Source organism: Dryobates pubescens, chromosome 31 (genome assembly GCF_014839835.1).
Source record: "Dryobates pubescens isolate bDryPub1 chromosome 31, bDryPub1.pri, whole genome shotgun sequence".
Taxonomy (NCBI): domain Eukaryota; kingdom Metazoa; phylum Chordata; class Aves; order Piciformes; family Picidae; genus Dryobates; species Dryobates pubescens.
In genome coordinates this window covers 5182931-5199504 of record NC_071642.1, presented here as the reverse complement: position 1 = coordinate 5199504, position 16574 = coordinate 5182931, and the positions used below count along the sequence as shown (strand labels likewise).

Here is a 16574-nt window from a genome sequence, read left to right as displayed (position 1 = left end):
GGACCTGAGCTGGGGGAGAGGAGAGAACACAGCAGGCAGGACCTGAGCTGGGGGAGAGGCAGGAACACAGCAGGCAGGACCTGAGCTGGGGGAGAAGCAGGAACACAGCAGGCAGGACCTGAGCTGGGGGAGAGGCAGGAACACAGCAGGCAGGACCTGAGCTGGGGGAGAGGCAGGAACACAGCAGGCAGGACCTGAGCTGGGGGAGAGGAGAGAACACAGCAGGCAGGACCTGAGCTGGGGGAGAGGAGAGAACACAGCAGGCAGGACCTGAGCTGGGGGAGAGGAGAGAACACAGCAGGCAGGACCTGAGCTGGGGGAGAGGAGAGAACACAGCAGGCAGGACCTGAGCTGGGGGAGAGGCAGGAACACAGCAGGCAGGACCTGAGCTGGGGGAGAGGCAGGAACACAGCAGGCAGGACCTGAGCTGGGGGAGAGGCAGGAACACAGCAGGCAGCAGCACTCAGGGGAGCAGGATGATGATACCGAACAGATACTGAATGAGGATCCTGAAGGAGCCTTTCTACCTTCCAGCTCCTGGGACTGCTGCCACAGTCCTGGGCCAGGGCATTGCTCTCCTCCCCCACCCGCACCTCTGCCAAGCACAGGGGAAAAGCAGTGGGGCAGCTGCAGGCAGAGTCCTGCCTGGGGACAGCCCTGGCTGCCAGAGACCTCCACGGACCCCAGCACACTGCCAGGTCCTTGGAGAGCTCTGCAGAGCCCAGAATGAGTTCATCCCCTGGCCACACAGACCCTGCCTGAGCTCCTCCTGGCCCCAGAAGCTCTCCAGGCAGTGCCAGCAGCTCCTGCAGCTGCTGCACCTGGGCCTTCTGTGCTGCAGCCTCCAGCTGCATCTCCCCAGCATGGGCAGCCCTCAGCCCCAGGAGCTGCTCCACCAGCTGCTGCTTCTGCTGGACCTTGGGCAGAGCAGGTCAGGAAGGTGGTTGAGAACAAGGGCACAGCCCCACATCCCCCATCGATGGCAGCCCAGGCACATTGCCCTGCTGCAGGGAGTATGCATTTCCCAGCTCCCACCCAGCTGCTTGGAGCCCTGAGCCTCCAATACCACCTCAAACACAGCTCAGGGCTGGCAGAGCAGCTCTCCACACATGCTCTCCCACATGGACCCACACATGAACTCTGCCATGGCTTTACAGCTTGACACTGAGAGGCTGGAGCAGGTCCAGAGAAGGGCAACAGAGCTGGGGAAGGGTCTGGAGAACAGGGCTGGGGAGGAGCAGCTGAGGAAGCTGGGGGTGGTTAGTGTGGAGGAGAGGAGACTGAGGGAGACCTCCTTGCTCTCTACAGCTCCCTGAGAGGAGGCTGCAGGCAGGTGAGGGCTGGGCTCTGCTCCCTAGGATCAGGGAGAGGAGGAAATAGTCTGAAATTGCGCCAGGGAAGACTTAGCTTGGAGAGGAGGAACAATTTGCTACCAGAGTGGTCAGGGATTGGCAGAGGCTGCCCAGGGAGGTGGTGGAGTCCCCATGCCTGGAGGTGTTCCAGAACCCTGTGGTTTGGTGCCCATGGTGGGGTTGGCTTGGTGCTGGACTGGATGAGGGACCAGTGGCAGCGATTGCGAGCTCCAGGTGAGTGGATGGGACTGGATGTTAGGAAGAAGTTCTTCCCCGAGAAGGTGGTGAGAGCCTGGCACAGGCTGCCCAGGGAGGTGGTGGCAGCCTCAGTCCTGGAGGTTTTTGAGGCCAGGCTGGATGTGGCTGTGAGCAACCTGCTGTGGGGTGAGGGATCTCTGCCCATGGCAGGGGGCTTGGAACTGGCTGAGCCTTGAGGTCCCTTCCAACCCTGACAATTCTATGACTCTGATTCTATGACTGTGACTCTCTGACTGACTCTCTGCCTCTGATTCTGTGACTCTCTGATTCTGTGACTGTGACTCTGACTCTCTGCCTCTGATTCTGTGACTCTCTGCCTCTGATTCTGTGACTCTCTGACTGACTCCCTGCCTCTGATTCTGTGACTGTGACTCTGACTCTCTGCCTCTGATTCTGTGACTGTGACTCTGACTCTCTGCCTCTGATTCTGTGACTCTCTGACTGACTCTGCCTCTGATTCTGTGACTGTGACTCTGACTGACTCTCTGCCTCTGATTCTGTGACTCTCTGCTTCTGATTCTATGACTCTACAACTCTGACTCTACAACTCTACGATTCTACGACACTACGACTGATCCTCTGACTCTATGACTTACTCTACAACTCTGACTCTACAACTCTACGACACTACGACTGATCCTCTGACTCTATGACTTACTCTATGACTCTGATTCTATGACTCTATGATTCTACGACTGATCCTCTGACTCTATGACTCTGACTCCGTGACTCGCTGAAAGGCCTCTTCCAAGCCCCTTGGTTCTGCGAGTCCGCATCCAAGCCCCCGGGCCGGGCCGGGCCGGGCGCTGCAGGCAGTGAAGAGCGCAGGGAGCAGCTGGTTTGGTATATAGTAAAAAGTCTTTATTAAGAAGGCTTTGAAGTCAAAAAATAAAACTCTTGATACAATTTTCATAACGGTCAAGTCAGCTCAGCAAATATATAATCAGTACTTTAGCCATGTAAGGTTAAAGGTCCGTTATTTTTTTTTTTCTTCTTCTTTTAAAATAAAATATATTTTTAGTTTTTAAAATTTATTCAATAAAGTACATATTTGCCTATAAATTCCCTACATATACAGAAAGAGGTAAAAAAAAAAAACCAACCAAACAAACCACCGACCAAAATTAATCCAAAGGAAAAAGGAAAAACAAAAGAAAGAGGTTACAATGAAAGTAAATGGCTGGGAAACACGCCCACCCCCCCCCCCCCAAATAGAAATAAAGGGGGGTGGGGTGGGGGGAGAGAAAAAGACAAAATAAGAAGCAAAGAACGTGAAGAGATGGATAACAACCCAAAAAAAAAAAACCAGACAGAAACACAAAAAGACAAGACAAAAAAAGAGGGGGGAAAAAAAGGAGTGGAAAAAGTAGAGGGGCAAAAAAAAAAGGAGGGGAAAAAGTAGAGGGGGAAAAAAAAGGAGGGGAAAAGTAGAGGGGGAAAAAAAAAGGAGGGAAAAGTAGAGGGGGAAAAAAAGAGGGGAAAAGTAGAGGGGGAAAAAAAGAGGGGAAAAGTAGAGGGGGGGGAAAAAAAGAGGGGAAAAGTAGAGGGGGGGGAAAAAAAGAGGGAAAAAGTAGAGGAAAAAAAAAGAGGAAAAAAGTAGAGGGGGGAAAAAAGAGGGAAAAAGTAGAGAAAAAAAAGAGGGGAAAAGTAAAGGAAAAAAAAAAGAGGGGAAAAGTAAAGGAAAAAAAAAGAGGGGAAAAGTAAAGGAAAAAAAAAGAGGGGAAAAGTAAAGGAAAAAAAAAGAGGGGAAAAGTAAAGGAAAAAAAAAGAGGGGAAAAGTAGAGGAAAAAAGGGAAAAAATAGAGAAAAAAGAGGGGAAAATTAGAGAAAAAAGGGAAAAAATAGAGAAAAAAGGAGGGAAAAAGAGAAAAAAAGAGGGGAGAATACAGAAAAAAAAAAAAGAGAAAAAAGAGGAAAAAAGAGAGGAAAAAAGGAGGAAGAAAAAAAAGAAAATATATTAAAAATGGAAAAAATTTTTAAAAAAAGAAAATAAGGCCAAAAAGGCAAAAAGCACCAAAATTACAAAAATGAGAAAAAGATTAAAAAAGACAAAAAAAAAAGGAAAAAAAAAAAAAGATAAAAAAGACAGGGGAAAAAAAAAAAGAGAAAGAAAAAAAAAAAGACAAAAAAGGACAAAGAACCAAACAAATAATAAGACAAAAATAAACGATGAGGAAAAAAGCCCAAACAAAAACAAACAAACAAACAAAACCCAAACCCAACCAGGAAAGGGGAAAAAAAAAAGAGCTCCAAGTCTGCCTGGTTTTTGCACCTTGGTGTCGTAACTGTGCCCCCTCCCCACCTGCAACCGGCCTGGCCCCTGGCAGCCACGACCCCAGCCTCAATCCCCTACATTTTTGGGGCACTTTTCACATTGGCAATAGACAAAAAAAAACAAAACGAAACGAAAAACCTGACCCTCCCCCCTCCAACCCCCGCCTCAGAGCCTCTCCTCTGTATTCCTAGAGCCCATCAAGAATCCTCCCGAAAACAAAAGAACTCCCCCCTAGGGTACAACAAGAAACCAGAAGCGACGACGCCGACGACAACCGAATGTGTAACAGCGACATCAACAACATCGACGACAACGACGACGACAACAACAATAATAATAATAATTAATAATAGAATTATTTGTAAAAAAATAATGATAAAGCCCAAATTAAAAAACCGAAACCGAAGAAAAACTCCAAACAAACCAAAACAAAACAAAAAACCAACCAAACAACAAAAGCCAACCCTTGTGTGTCCTAAAACAAAAAGTGCAACCGGACCTTTTCGTTTGGGTTTATTTTGTCTGCAGACTGAATACTGTTAGTGGGGGGCGGGGAGCGGAGAACAGCTGCGGCTCCCTCCCTTCCCCCCAGCCGCCCCAGCCGGGTGAAGTTAAAGCTATTCTGTAAACACCGGAGTCGCCTCCTCTCCTCCCTTCCACACCGCCCCCTTCTCCTCATCCTCATTGTCTTCATCAACCCCTTTGCTCCCCCGCAACCCCCTCCCCCGAACTCCCTCCCCCCCCCAAGTTATTCCGTTGCGGCCACCCTCCCCGCCCTGCTGTCCGTCCCTCCGTCCGGCCGTCCCCCTCCAGCGGCAGCCTCTCCTTTTTCAACCCCCGCGCCCCTCCCCCGCGCCCCAAGCCCCCCCTGCGCCCCTCGGATCCGTTATTAAATAAAAGGTCGAGTTTGAAACAGTTTCCAGTCCTTTAAAAAGCCGTCTGGGGGTGGAGGGCAGGCCCGGGGTGCCCCGCGGCGAGCCGGCCGGCGGCGGCGGCCCGGCTAGGAGAAGATGTGGATGGCTTGGGTGGCAGGCGTGTGGCACGCCGGGCACTCGGGCTCGGCCTTGCCGCAGATGCGCATGGCACACTCCATGCAGAAGAGGTTGTGGCCGCAGGGCACCAGGGCGGCGATCACCTCGCTCTCGAAGCACACCATGCACTCCCGCGAGCTCTTGCGGTGCCCCTCCGAGCTGCTCGAGTCGGTGGGCGAGCCCGAGGCGGCCGAGATGCTGCCGGGCAGGGAGGAGGAGGAGGAGTAGCCAGTACTGTTGGAGAAGGAGGACAGCGAGCCTTGGGCGGGCAGCCAGGACAAGGTGCTGACGGGGTCGCTCTGGATGCGGCGCGCCAAGGGGTGGTCCAGGGCCACGCCGCCGCCCTCGGGCAGGGTGGGCGAGTGGCGCGGGGTGGCGGCGCTGCTGTTGCGTCTCTGCGAGCTGCCGACGGAGGAGCAGCTGCTGAAGGCCTGCAGGGGGTTGCCCGAGCGCTCGAAGGGCGACCAGATGGTGGTAGTGGGCGTGGTGAGGTCGAGGGCCAGGAAGTCGAAGCCGAAGTCGCACTCCTCGGCTCCCAGCGGGGCCGGGGGCTCGCCGAAGGTGAAGCCGCCGCCACCGCCGCCGGTGCCGTAGGGGCTGGTGGGGCTGGCGTCGGCCACCCGCGCCCCGTAGTAGGGCTCGGCGGAGGCGCTGCCCAGGGAGCCCAGGCTGTCGTGGCGCAGGGCGGCCGGGGGCCGGCGCGCGGCGGGGTGGGGAGCCTTGGCCCACAGGCCGGCAGGGCTGCCCTGCAGGTCGAGGCAGACGTCGGTGCCGTTGGAGTGGAAGTCGTTGTCGGCGTTGACATCAACGAAGGAGCCTGTCCGCATGGTGATGTGCGCCTCGATCTCCTCCCGCGCCCGGTCCACGTTCTCGGGCATGCCGGTCACCTCGAACACCGGCTCCTTGTCCCGGCTCGGCGTCACGATGTAGGTGTGCGTCTGCTGCTGGATCCGCTTGATGGTGGCCCCCTTGGGCCCCACCACCAGCCCCACCACGCGGTAGGGCACCCGCACCTGGATGGTGGTCTGGCCGGGCAGGTTGGGCGGCCCCTGCATGGCTCCCGCCAGCCCGCTGGCCTTGTTGCGCGTGGCGCGGATCATGGAGAAGTGCTCTGCGGCGGACAGGATCTCCCTCTTCGCCATCTCCACGTCCTCCTTCCTCCCGGTGACGATGAACACGGGCTCCTCGCCCCTGACCGGCGTCTTGATGTAGGTGTTGGTCTTGGCACGCAGGGCTTTGATCTTGCAGCCTGTGGAGCGAGGACAAGGGAGAAACAGAGTGACCCAGAGCCGAGAGCCTGCGGGGACCCCCTGCCCGGCCAGCTCGGGGAGAGGCACAACCAGCAGCTCCCTCTGGCTCTGCACCGGAGGCAGATGCCCTCGGGGCGGGGAACCTCCCACCTCAAAGGCATCTGAGGGCCCACAGCTCGGTGCTGGAAGGCTGCATCGGTTTGTCTGAGACACGCCGGGCACTGGCCAGACTCTCTGCGTGTCCTCCACGCTGTGGTGGGGATCAAGCAGCCACAGATGCAGCCTGCAGCTCCTGAAGGCTGGGACAATGTGGGGCAGAGAGGGGCCAGGGCAGCAGCCAGAGGGGCACTTCCTGGGCCACTACTCCAGAGGTGTTTAAGGAGGTGCAAGGAACAGGAAGCCGCTGAGGGAAGGGAAGGAAAAGGCTCATTTGGATCCTGCGCTTTGTCTACACCTCTGCCAGCAGCTAAACCCCAGGAACAGCCCTGCCCACACCCCAGCAGCCATGGCCCTGGAGGGACAGAGGAGCTGTGGGGACACCTCCAGCTGCCACCTCCCTGCCCCCAGGGAGGAAACCCCAGAGCAGGGCTGGTCACAGGGCAGCGGCTCTCCCCGTTCTGGAAAGACCTGCTTCCCCCGAACGTGATTCAGCAGGCAGAGCCCGGGCTCTGCTGCCAGCTCTGCCTTCACCTGGCACAACCTTGGGCAAGTCCCTGCCCTTTCCTTTCCCCTGTGGGTGAGCAGGGCTCCAGCTGCACGTCCCCACAGTGCCCAGCCAGCAAAAGGCTCCATCACCGCTGCTTGGGCTGTGGACACAGCACCGCCCCCTGCAACCCCCACGCTGCCAACTGTGCTCACTCAGCCTGCCCTCCAGCGCAGCCAGGAACCCGGGCACCGCACCAGGAGCTCAGCCTGGCACACCCCCTGAGCTGTGCAGGGCACCCACAGCAAAGCCAGGAGCCTGCAGGGATGGTGGTTGCCCAAGCAGAGCCCCAGGGCTGTCCCTGTGCCCTGCAAACACTGCTGCAGATCCTCCTCGATAAGCAGCTGCCTGCCGCGGGCAGAGCGAAGCTCCTCCGCACGCCGCTCGCTAAGGGCACTCCTCCTCCTCCTCCTCTTCCCAGACACTCCCTGAGGAAGGCAGGGCTGCTCTTCCAGGCAAGGCTGCAGAAGTGAGAGCCCTGGGAAGCTGGAGGGACTCAGCCAGGGGCTGGGGTTGCACAGGACCCTCAGACAGGTCTGTCCCAAGAAGTGAGTCAGGTGGAGAGCAGAGCTCCAACAGGGGCCCCCAGCATAGTGCACTGGAGCATTCAGGACCAGGCTGGATGAGGCCTTGAGCAGCTTGGGCTAGTGGGAGGTGTCCCTGCCCATGGCATGGGGGTTGGAACTGGATAATCCTGAAGGTCTTTTCCAGCTCAAGCCCTTTTGTAGTTCACCAGGGCACTGAGCATCACAAACAAGAAGTAAAACCCTGTCTGAGTGAGCAGCAGCAGATGTCCTGGGGTCACCACCTGGCTTCTTGGCTGCCCAAACCCCTCCAGCAGCCACTTCCAGACCAGGGTGGTGACAATGGTGGCTCCAGACACTGCCTCCAGGAACCCTCAAAAGCAGCTTGGTACCAGCCAGCACAACCCCTGCCCGGGGTGCTGGCAGCTCTGTGTGTGCCCTCTGTGCCTGCTGCCTGCAGAGCTCCCAGGATGGCGAGAGGCAGGTTGGAGGAGAACAGAGGAGAAGAGCAGGCAGAAAAGCAGCCAGAGAGAGCTGGGGAGGCAGGACACCTGCTGAGATCTCCCTCCAAAGGGGGAAACCCTTCTGGATTCCATACAAGCCAAGCTGAGACCATCTGAAGGCCACCTCCAAGCACTTGTTGCAATCACACAAACCTTCCTCCTGCACTGCCCCAGGGCTCCACTCCTGACTGGGGGAGGTAGGACCAGCCCAGGTCCAGGTCCAGCTCCAGTGCAAGCAGCCAGGCACAGCCAGGCAGAGTTAGGGCCTGGGATGGCACCAAGCTGCCCCTTCCCAGGAGCTGTGGAAGCTGCCAAGCGGCTGTGGGGACATGCAGAGGAGGAATGTGGGTGGAGAAGGGTTTGCCCAGGCTTCTCCTGATTTAGGGCAACAACTGGAAGGTGTATTTATGGCTGGGGGCATATGGTGGGGAAAAGCAGCAGCCCAGTCACTGGGGCAGGGCAGAAGCAGCAAACCTCAAAGGTGAACTTCTTCTAAGCAGGTGCCAGCTTCTTGTGAGGCTGTCCAGAGTGAGGAGCCTGCAGCTCCCACATTTCCCTCCCCACCTGATTCTGGTGCTTGCTATCAGCTCTCCCCTGCTGCACTGCCTGGCAGACTGGGATGGGCACAGTGGCAGTGGACAAGGGCAGCTGGGCTGGGATCAGAGGATGTCAGGGGTTGGAAGGGACCCAAAGAAATCATCCAGTCCAACCCCCCCCTGCCAGAGCAGGACCATACAATCTAGCTCAGGTCACACAGGAACATATCCAGACATGCCTTGAAAGTCTCCAGAGAAGGAGACTCCACAACCTCTCTGGGGAGCCTGCTCCAGTGCTCTGTGACCCTTAAAGTAAAGAAGTTCCCCCTTGTGTTGAGGTGGAACCTCCTGTGCTGCAGCTTACATCCATTGCTCCTTGTCCTACCACAGGGAGCAAGTGAGCAGAGCCTGTCCCCTCCCTCCTGACCCCCAGCCCTCAGATACTGATAATCATTTATTAAATCCCCTCTAAGTCTTCTCCAGACTAAAAAGCCCCAGGTCCCTCAGCCTCTCCTCACCAGGCAGTGCTCCAGTCCCCTAATCATCCTTGTGGCCCTCTGCTGGACCCTCTCCAGCACATCCCTGTCCCTCTTAACCTGGGGAGCCCAAACCTGAATGCAGTACTCAAGATGAGGTCTCACCAGGGCAGAGTAGAGGGGGAGGAGAAGCTCCCTGGATCTGCTGGCCACACTCTTCTTAATACACCCCAGGATCCCATTGGCCTTCTTGGCCACCAGGGCCCATTGCTGTCCCACGGGAGCCCCTGTGGGGTTCTGTTGGGGCCTTCCACAGACACCAACCTCACACCCAAAGTCTGAAATCCACCCTGCACAGCAGGCAGTGGCAATTTCAACCACCCAAAGGTTTCAGCATCAGACAGGAGCCGCTCAGGAGCCATGTACCATGGGGGGGCACAGCACAGCAAGGCTCTTCCTCGTCCTGCTCCACCACTCTGGCCGCACCAGTGGGACCGAAGTGATGCTACAGCAGCACAAAATGGAGGAAGAGTTGATCTGGCTGCTCCTAGCAAGCCCTTCCTGGGGGCAAAGCGAGAAATCTGGGTAAAAAATTAAAGGGGTGCCTGGCTTGACCAGCTCCACCCTCCTGAAACAAGCAGGGCAGGAAAAACACACAGGGCTCGACCCGTGGCTGCCGGATGCTGCTGCGGCCACCGCGCCGTGCCAGGACCACGAGTGGCACAGCAAAACACACCAGGGATCAGAGCTGGGTTTGCCAACCCCTGTGTAAAAGTGGATGGCAGCAGGTCAGGGGGTGCTGGCAGAGCCATGCAGGGAAGCAGCACAGCGAGGGTGGCACCAGCCGGAGGAGCTGCTTGCCCGAGGCCATGCGCTGGCATCTGCTGTAGCGCAGCCTTCGGCATCGCTGAGCGCTGGGAGCAGAACTGCAACAGCACCGTGGCCACAGCCACAACCAAGCTGTTCTGCTGCTGCCCCCAGCCCTCAGCTGCACCTAAGCCACCCCCCCCAGGCAGCAGGTCCTAAGAGCACTGACCAGGAAGGATGGGCAGCAAGTGTTTAAACACACAAGGCTTCAGCTCTGCAACGCCAGGAACCGGTGAGGAGATTCAACCTGCCGGCAGTGCAGCCCCTGTGCTCCACCACATTCGCACCCCAGAGAGGTGGCTGAGCCAAGGCTGCTCCTATCCATGCCTGGGGAGATGCTGACACCCTATGGCCAAGCCTCCTGAGAGCCAAACTCACCCAAACCTCACAAGGGTTTAGCCAGGAGCCTGCAACAGGGGGGAAGCATCTACAGCAGGAGGTATTTCAGCACCCAAGCGTGCGGTGGCGATGCCATCCCAGCTGGCTGCATCCCTCTCAACCTGGTGCAGCACAACCCCACCACAACAGGTGAGGACACTGAGGATGGTGAGATCCTGTCCCAGGTTGCCCAGAGAGATGCCCCATCCCTGGCACCATTGCAGGTCAGGTTGTTTAGGGCTGTAAGCCACCTGCTCTAGCTGCAGATGTCCCTGCTGGCTGCAGGGGGTTGGACTGGATGAGTTCTAAAGGTCCCTTCCCACCCAAAGCAGTCTGTGACTCTATTCTATGATCCTAAGACCAGAAGCCACCCAGCATTGCCAGCAAGCCCTACCACAGGTGTGCCCTCACCCTGGCACTGCCAGACCAAGAACCCTACCTCAACCAAGTGTCAATTGTTGGCATTCCTATCTTCTACCTCTCCACGGGCCAGCAGGCAGCACTAATGCCAAGAGAGGAGGCAAACAAGGTGCCAGACTTTGCTACAAGTCTATTAATGAGGAGGTTTTAAAGACACTTCCAGATTCAAAAGGAAACATCCCCAAGGTGAGGCCAAGGGAGCAGGGAGCAGGCCTGGGGGTGCTGCAGCCCCAGCAGTTCCCTTCCCAACACCCAGGCTCAGTCTCCACCTCCCAGCTCTTCGGCATGGCCCAGAGCCTCATGGGCCCAAACTCCTCATGACAGCCCCTGGCCATGCTCAGCTGCAAGCTCCTCACTGCAGGGGTCTCCAGCACATGGAACCCCAGCAAGCCACAGCCCCTAACCCAGCTCTGCCTGCAGGCATGGCACTGGCAGAGGGGCTCGAGCTGGCAGCTGCCACCTCTAGACGCTTCTCCTCCTCCTGGATGACAGCTCTGAACCCCACCATGTGCAGCTCCTGGCACACTCCACTCCACAAAGCTGCCCCACGGAGCTGCAGTGCCCTGGCTGGACCCATCCCAGCTGCCCTGGGGCTGAGAAATCACAACTTTCAGACAAGAAACAGAACCCCAGGAGGTTCTCCCCACGATGGAGGCGGCACTCCAGGAAAGTTCAAGCTGCTCTCTTGGCACCACTAAACAGAACTTTGCCATCTGCCAGGAGCCCCACCACAGACCAGGGCTGCAAGAGTTGATGCAGCCCAGCACAGCACAGGCTGGGAAGAGCCTCTCCACCCTCTGTGCTCCTGCTGCTGCCCAGGCAAGAGATAAGAGAGCAGACACAGCTCACCCGCTCGCTGCTCCCCAGCACGGCCTGGCCAGCACCTGCTCTGACACAAGGAGGCCTCTTCCATGTAAGGACAGAGCCAGCCCTTGGCCACACCACCAAGGTAGCTTTGCACTTGCAGAAGTGGAGGATTCATCACAGCCCCAGCAATCCACTGAAGTTTGCTGGCCCAGAACCTGAGCTCTGAAAAACTCAAGGAAGAGCAAACGAAGCTTTTGTGGAGGAGGCTTTGCTGGCAGCAGCCAGGAGGGGCTGTGCTCATCACAGCCCAGCAGCTGGCTGACACCTTGCACCCCCAGCCCTCTGGAGCAAGCTACCCACTGCAAAAAGATGTTGCACTTCCTCTTCCTCAGCTCTGCAGCATCTCCTGGCCTCCAACCCAGCATCACAGAGCTCCTGGTCCCCTGTTCCAGGCAAACAGCATAGGATGCACCAGGACTGGGGCCAGATGTGGAGGAGAACACATCACAGCTCCATCACATCTCATCTCCCCTCTCGCTTAGTGCTTCTTCCCACCTCTCTGCAAGCAGTAATGAATTCATCCTTGCAGCCACATCACACCTTTGTGTCTTCTCCAGGCACTGGAAGCAGCCAGGCAGGGGGGGCTGGGCTGCGTGCCCCGGCCCCGAGGGGAGGACGCCGGTGCCAGCACCAAGATGCGCAGCAGAGGCTTCAGCGCCTGATCAATCCCTGCGACTGCTTCAGGAGATCCTGGGCTCTGCTACCACCCGGAAAGGTGGGAGGAGGCAGCCAGGCCAGCCTCCAGGGACGTGGCATGATGAACAGAGGACAGCAGAGAGCAGCAGCACAGGGCTCAGGAACGGGAGAGGACTCATGGCAGCCCCAGCAGTCCGCAGCAAGTTTACAGATGCTCAGGCTGGCCCAGAACCTGAGCTCTGTGGTCCTCCTGCACATCCTCCAGGCACTGAGACACCTGGCAGGAAGGAGCTGCTATATTTCATCCTTCCCTGCATCTCCCCTTCCAGCATCCCAGCATCTCCTGTCAGGAGTTTTCACAAACCCTCTGAGAAGCTGCACACAGCCCTGCAGGTACCAGTCAGGGACGTGAAGCCAGGGAAAGGAGCTGTGGCTGGCTCTGTCCCATAATGTAGGAGGGCAGAGCATAGCTCCAGGCTCTCACCTGCACCAGGTGCCCATCACCCTCTTGGCCTCCAGAAGCTGCTGGAAGTGCACCTCCCAAGCTGGGACACCAGGGAGAAACGCTGGCACCGTGCTGGCAACACTAACACCCAGCCCACCCTGCGCTCCCCAGTGAGTGCCGTTAGCTCCACAGCTCTGCTGGTTAGCAGGATGAGCCCACAGGCTGCAACTGATGCCCACAGCACCTGGAGATGGTCCCTCCCACGGCAGGAGTCATGAATGGGCTTGCAGGTGAAGGCACAGCCACACAACCCTGCCAGGCCACGCTGCTGCGTGGGCAGCGAGCAGAGAGCTGCGGATCCCAGGGGTCAGGGCAGTCGCTCAGCCAGGAGAACACAGGTTTGCTACAGCACAAAGATTTACCTGCTGAGCTGCTGCTGCTCCTCCAGGAGAGGGTTAAATTAGTGGCTCTGGAGGAGAGAAATTGAAGAAAAAGGAGAAGTAGAAGAAATTGTATCCGACAGCCACTGTCCCACCTCAGCCCATGCAGGACAGTGTGCATTGGTCCGATGCTGCTGGGACCCGCCCCGGCCACGTCCCTGCTCACCCTGATGGCAGCAAGGGGTTGTTGGGCTCTGGGGAGAGCAGGACCAGTCCCAGTGTGCCCCAAGAGCTACTGCTCAGCACAGGATGAGCCCTTCCCAGACACCCCATATCCACGTCTCCATCCCTTCCTACGTTCCAAGGGTGGTGGCGCAAGCACCCAATGCCCAGGTCATGGCTGGGCAGTGCAGGAAAGACAAGAGCGAGGGGGCCAGGGTGTGAGGGAGTCCAACCAAGCCCCACAGTGTAACCAGCAGCACTTCTCACCACCAGAATGATGCCAGGCCCGGTGAGCACCCCAAAACTCAGCTCCATGCTGCTGCACAGCCCGAGTCCTGCAGCCACAATGCAAACAAAGACCAAGCAGACTCACATGTTGGGTACCAGAAAGACCCAGGAGCCAGCACAGGCTGGGGAGGAGGTGAGCGAGAAGGGCTCTGCTCATTATTGAGCCTCATGTGAGACCTGACAAAGTAGACAGCTGTGGAGGACTTCAGTATCTCTCCTGCTCCGGTGGCGATGGCCTTGCACATCCTGACTGAAAGCTGCTGCCAGCAGCGCCAGGGAACTGCCAGAGCACAAAGACCTCTGCTGACAGCTCTGTCCCCTCCAGTGCTGCCCAACCACACCAGCCAGAACGGGGCTGCCAAACGCTGAGCCACCTTCACACGAAACCCTGGCACAACAGGGCCACGGCAGGGCACACAAACAGGCTGGGAGCTGCAGAGCAGCCAGACCAGGAGCGGGGCAGGAATCATCCAGAGGAAAAACAGCTGGGGAGAGCTGCTCCTGCCCAAGACTGTGGCAGCACCAGGGTAGCTCCAAACTCAGATGCCTTCTGAGCCCACCAGTGGGACAGTGCCACCCCAGCATCCCTGGTCTAACAATTCCATTCCCAGCTCTTTCCCAGCAGCCCCACAAGCCTGTGGAGCTTGGTGAGCACCCAAACTCCACATGAGGTATCCGGGCAGGTACCTGGGTACACAGCGAACTTGTCAGGGTGCTGGAGAAGCAGCGTTGGCTGAAACACCCAAGCCCAGCTCCTGCAAGAGGTGGTGCCAACCACCAGCTCACCAAGCCTGAGAGCAGCCCTTCCTCTAACCTCCCCAGACACGTTTCCCAGTGGGGGCCAGACCCCATCATGGGTTTGCTTTCGAGCTGCTGGACGCCGGAGCTCTGCAGAGCACACCAGCAAGGCCACCACATCCAGGTCCTCAGCCAGCCCAGGCAGCAAGCGGCAGGATCCTCCTGGGCAGGGCGCGGCACCAAGCTCCTCTCCTCCGGCAACGTATTGGGCATCGCCCGACCGCGGCGGGCACCGCCACGCCGCTCGCCGGCACCGGCGGGGCTCGGCAGCCAGGTGGGACCTGGTGGGACCCCAGGGCCAGGGCGGTGGGACCGGTGAGGGGTGTGCGGAAAGTTGGGAGGCCAGGAAGTGGGGCCGGCTGGGAGGCAGCGCAGGCCAATGGGAAGCGCAGAGCATGATGTCACCGCGCTCATCACAGCATGGCTCTGCCTAACAAAGAGAACAATGAGGCTGCCCAGCTCTCCGCTTCCCCCCGGCGAAAAAATGCCCCCCGGCCCTGCACCCCGCAGCCCCTCGGCCAGGGGCGGGTAGGAGTCCCGCGAGCGAGGGCCAGGCTGGGGTGGCAGAGCCCTTCGTGGCCGAACCGGCCGGGGAGCTCCGGCTCCCTGCAAGCCCCAGCTGCCCATCGCCGCCGGGATCCCTGCAGGGCACAGCTCCCGACCCTTGGATCGTGGCTTTTTGCCTTAAATCAGCTCCCCGGGATCCTTCCCTGGTGCTTTCCAAAGGTGAAACTTTGGCGAGGGGCTCCCTTCGAGTCCTGCAGACAAAGCCCACGCCGGGCACACCCACCCGGGCAGGGGCTAAGGCGTGCCCGGGTGTCCTTTTGTGACAGCTGAGGGAGCGGAGGGCTCCGCACCCCTCCGGTGCCCGCGGAGCTGCGGAAGCCGCCGGTTCTTTGTCACTTCGGGACGGAGCCCGGAACGTGGAGCAGCGTTCGCAGAACCGGGGCGGCGGAGCCGGCTACAACTACAACACACCCCGAGCTTGGCGTCCAGCAGCTCCCGTAGCACCGGGGAACTCGCGGCACGCACGGTGCCGGTCGCTGCCCGTTACACCGTGCAACTGGCGACTGCAGCAGCGCCGGGGAACGGCCCCGGGAGCAGCCGCTGCTGCCCGGAGCCCGGCCCGAGGCGCGCCCGCGGGAGGAGTCTCAGGGCCGCGGGAGCCGCCGCCGTTAAGTTTCCGCCTCCGCGCTGCCAGGCGCGGAGACAAAGCCCCAAAACTGACCCAAATGCAGCGCGGCCGTCCCGGGCCGTCCCAAGGGAGGCGGCGCCGCAGTACCCCCCCGGGGAGCGGACAAAAGGTGATCGGGGCGGAGGGGGGTCCCGGTGTGCCGCATCCCCACGCGTGTCCCCGTCCCCCCATCGCGCGGGGCGGGGGTTACCTTGCCGGCCCACGATCTCGGCGACGTGCTCGGAGCTGGGCACGGGCACGCACTCGGTCATGTTCACGCTCTTCTTCCTGCTCCCCAGCGCGCCCAGCGGCTCGGCCAGCAGCGCCCCGGCCGCCGCCAGGTGCGGGGCGAAGTTCCCGAAGGCGGCCGGGGGGGAACCGGCACCGGCGGCCGGGGGAGAACCGCCGCCGCGCTCCCGCGCCTGCAGGCCGCCCGGCCCCGCGCCTCCCGCCGCCGCCTCCGGCTCCTCCGGCCCCGCGCCGCCCGCCTCCGCCGCCCGCAGCCCGCGCTCGCCCGCCTCCTCCAGCCCCAGCAGCGAGAGCTGGTCCAGGGCGAACCTCAGGGCGGCGGCTTCGTCCTGCGCCGGCGGCGGCCCCTCCCGCTCGGGCTCCAGCGGCGGCTCCTGCCCGGCGGGCGGCGGCGGGCTGAGCAGCGCCAGGCAGCGCGGCGGGCCGCGGGAGGGCTGCCCGCCCTCGGGCTGGTAGAGGGAGCCGGGCATGGTGGCGGCGGCGGCGGCTGGCCGGGAGGGAGCGGAGCGGGCCGGGGCGGTGGCGGTGCCCGCCGCACGCCGCCTCTCTGCGCGCCCCCCGCCGCCCCGCCCCGCCCCGCCCCGACAATGGGCCGCGCCCCGCCACGCGCATGCGCCCGCCGCGCCCCCGGGAGCTGGCCCCGCCCCGCCCGCCTTGGGGGTACCGGGGGGCACCGGCAAGCAGCGGGGCTCGGGCGCCCGGCGCGGCAGAGCCCGGGGCTGGCAAGCAGGCAGCTCCGGGGTGGGGGAGCACAGGCAAGGGGCTGTGGGGGTGGACCGGAGAGGGCTCGGGGGAGGGGAGGTAGGAGGGGCGGGCGCGGACGATGCTCCGGGATGCTCTCGGGGGTGACCTAGGCGGTGCGCCGGGGAGGTGGGCAGGGTGCTCGGGCGGAGAACACGGAGACTGCACTGGGGTAGGGGTGGCAGGCAGGGTGCTCCTGGG

General features: G+C 60.0%; 1 protein-coding gene across 1 annotated transcript; it reads right to left on the bottom strand.

Annotated features, from left to right (window-relative positions):
- Positions 1-4782: 4782 nt before the first annotated feature.
- Positions 4783-16176, bottom strand: MEX3D (mex-3 RNA binding family member D). Its single transcript, XM_009909676.2, has 2 exons — positions 15595-16176; positions 4783-6165 (listed from the first exon to the last, which is right to left on the bottom strand). Exons 1-2 carry the CDS (start codon positions 16100-16102, stop codon positions 4886-4888), a joined length of 1788 nt encoding a protein of 595 aa, XP_009907978.2. The 5' UTR covers positions 16103-16176; the 3' UTR covers positions 4783-4885.
- Positions 16177-16574: the final 398 nt, after the last annotated feature.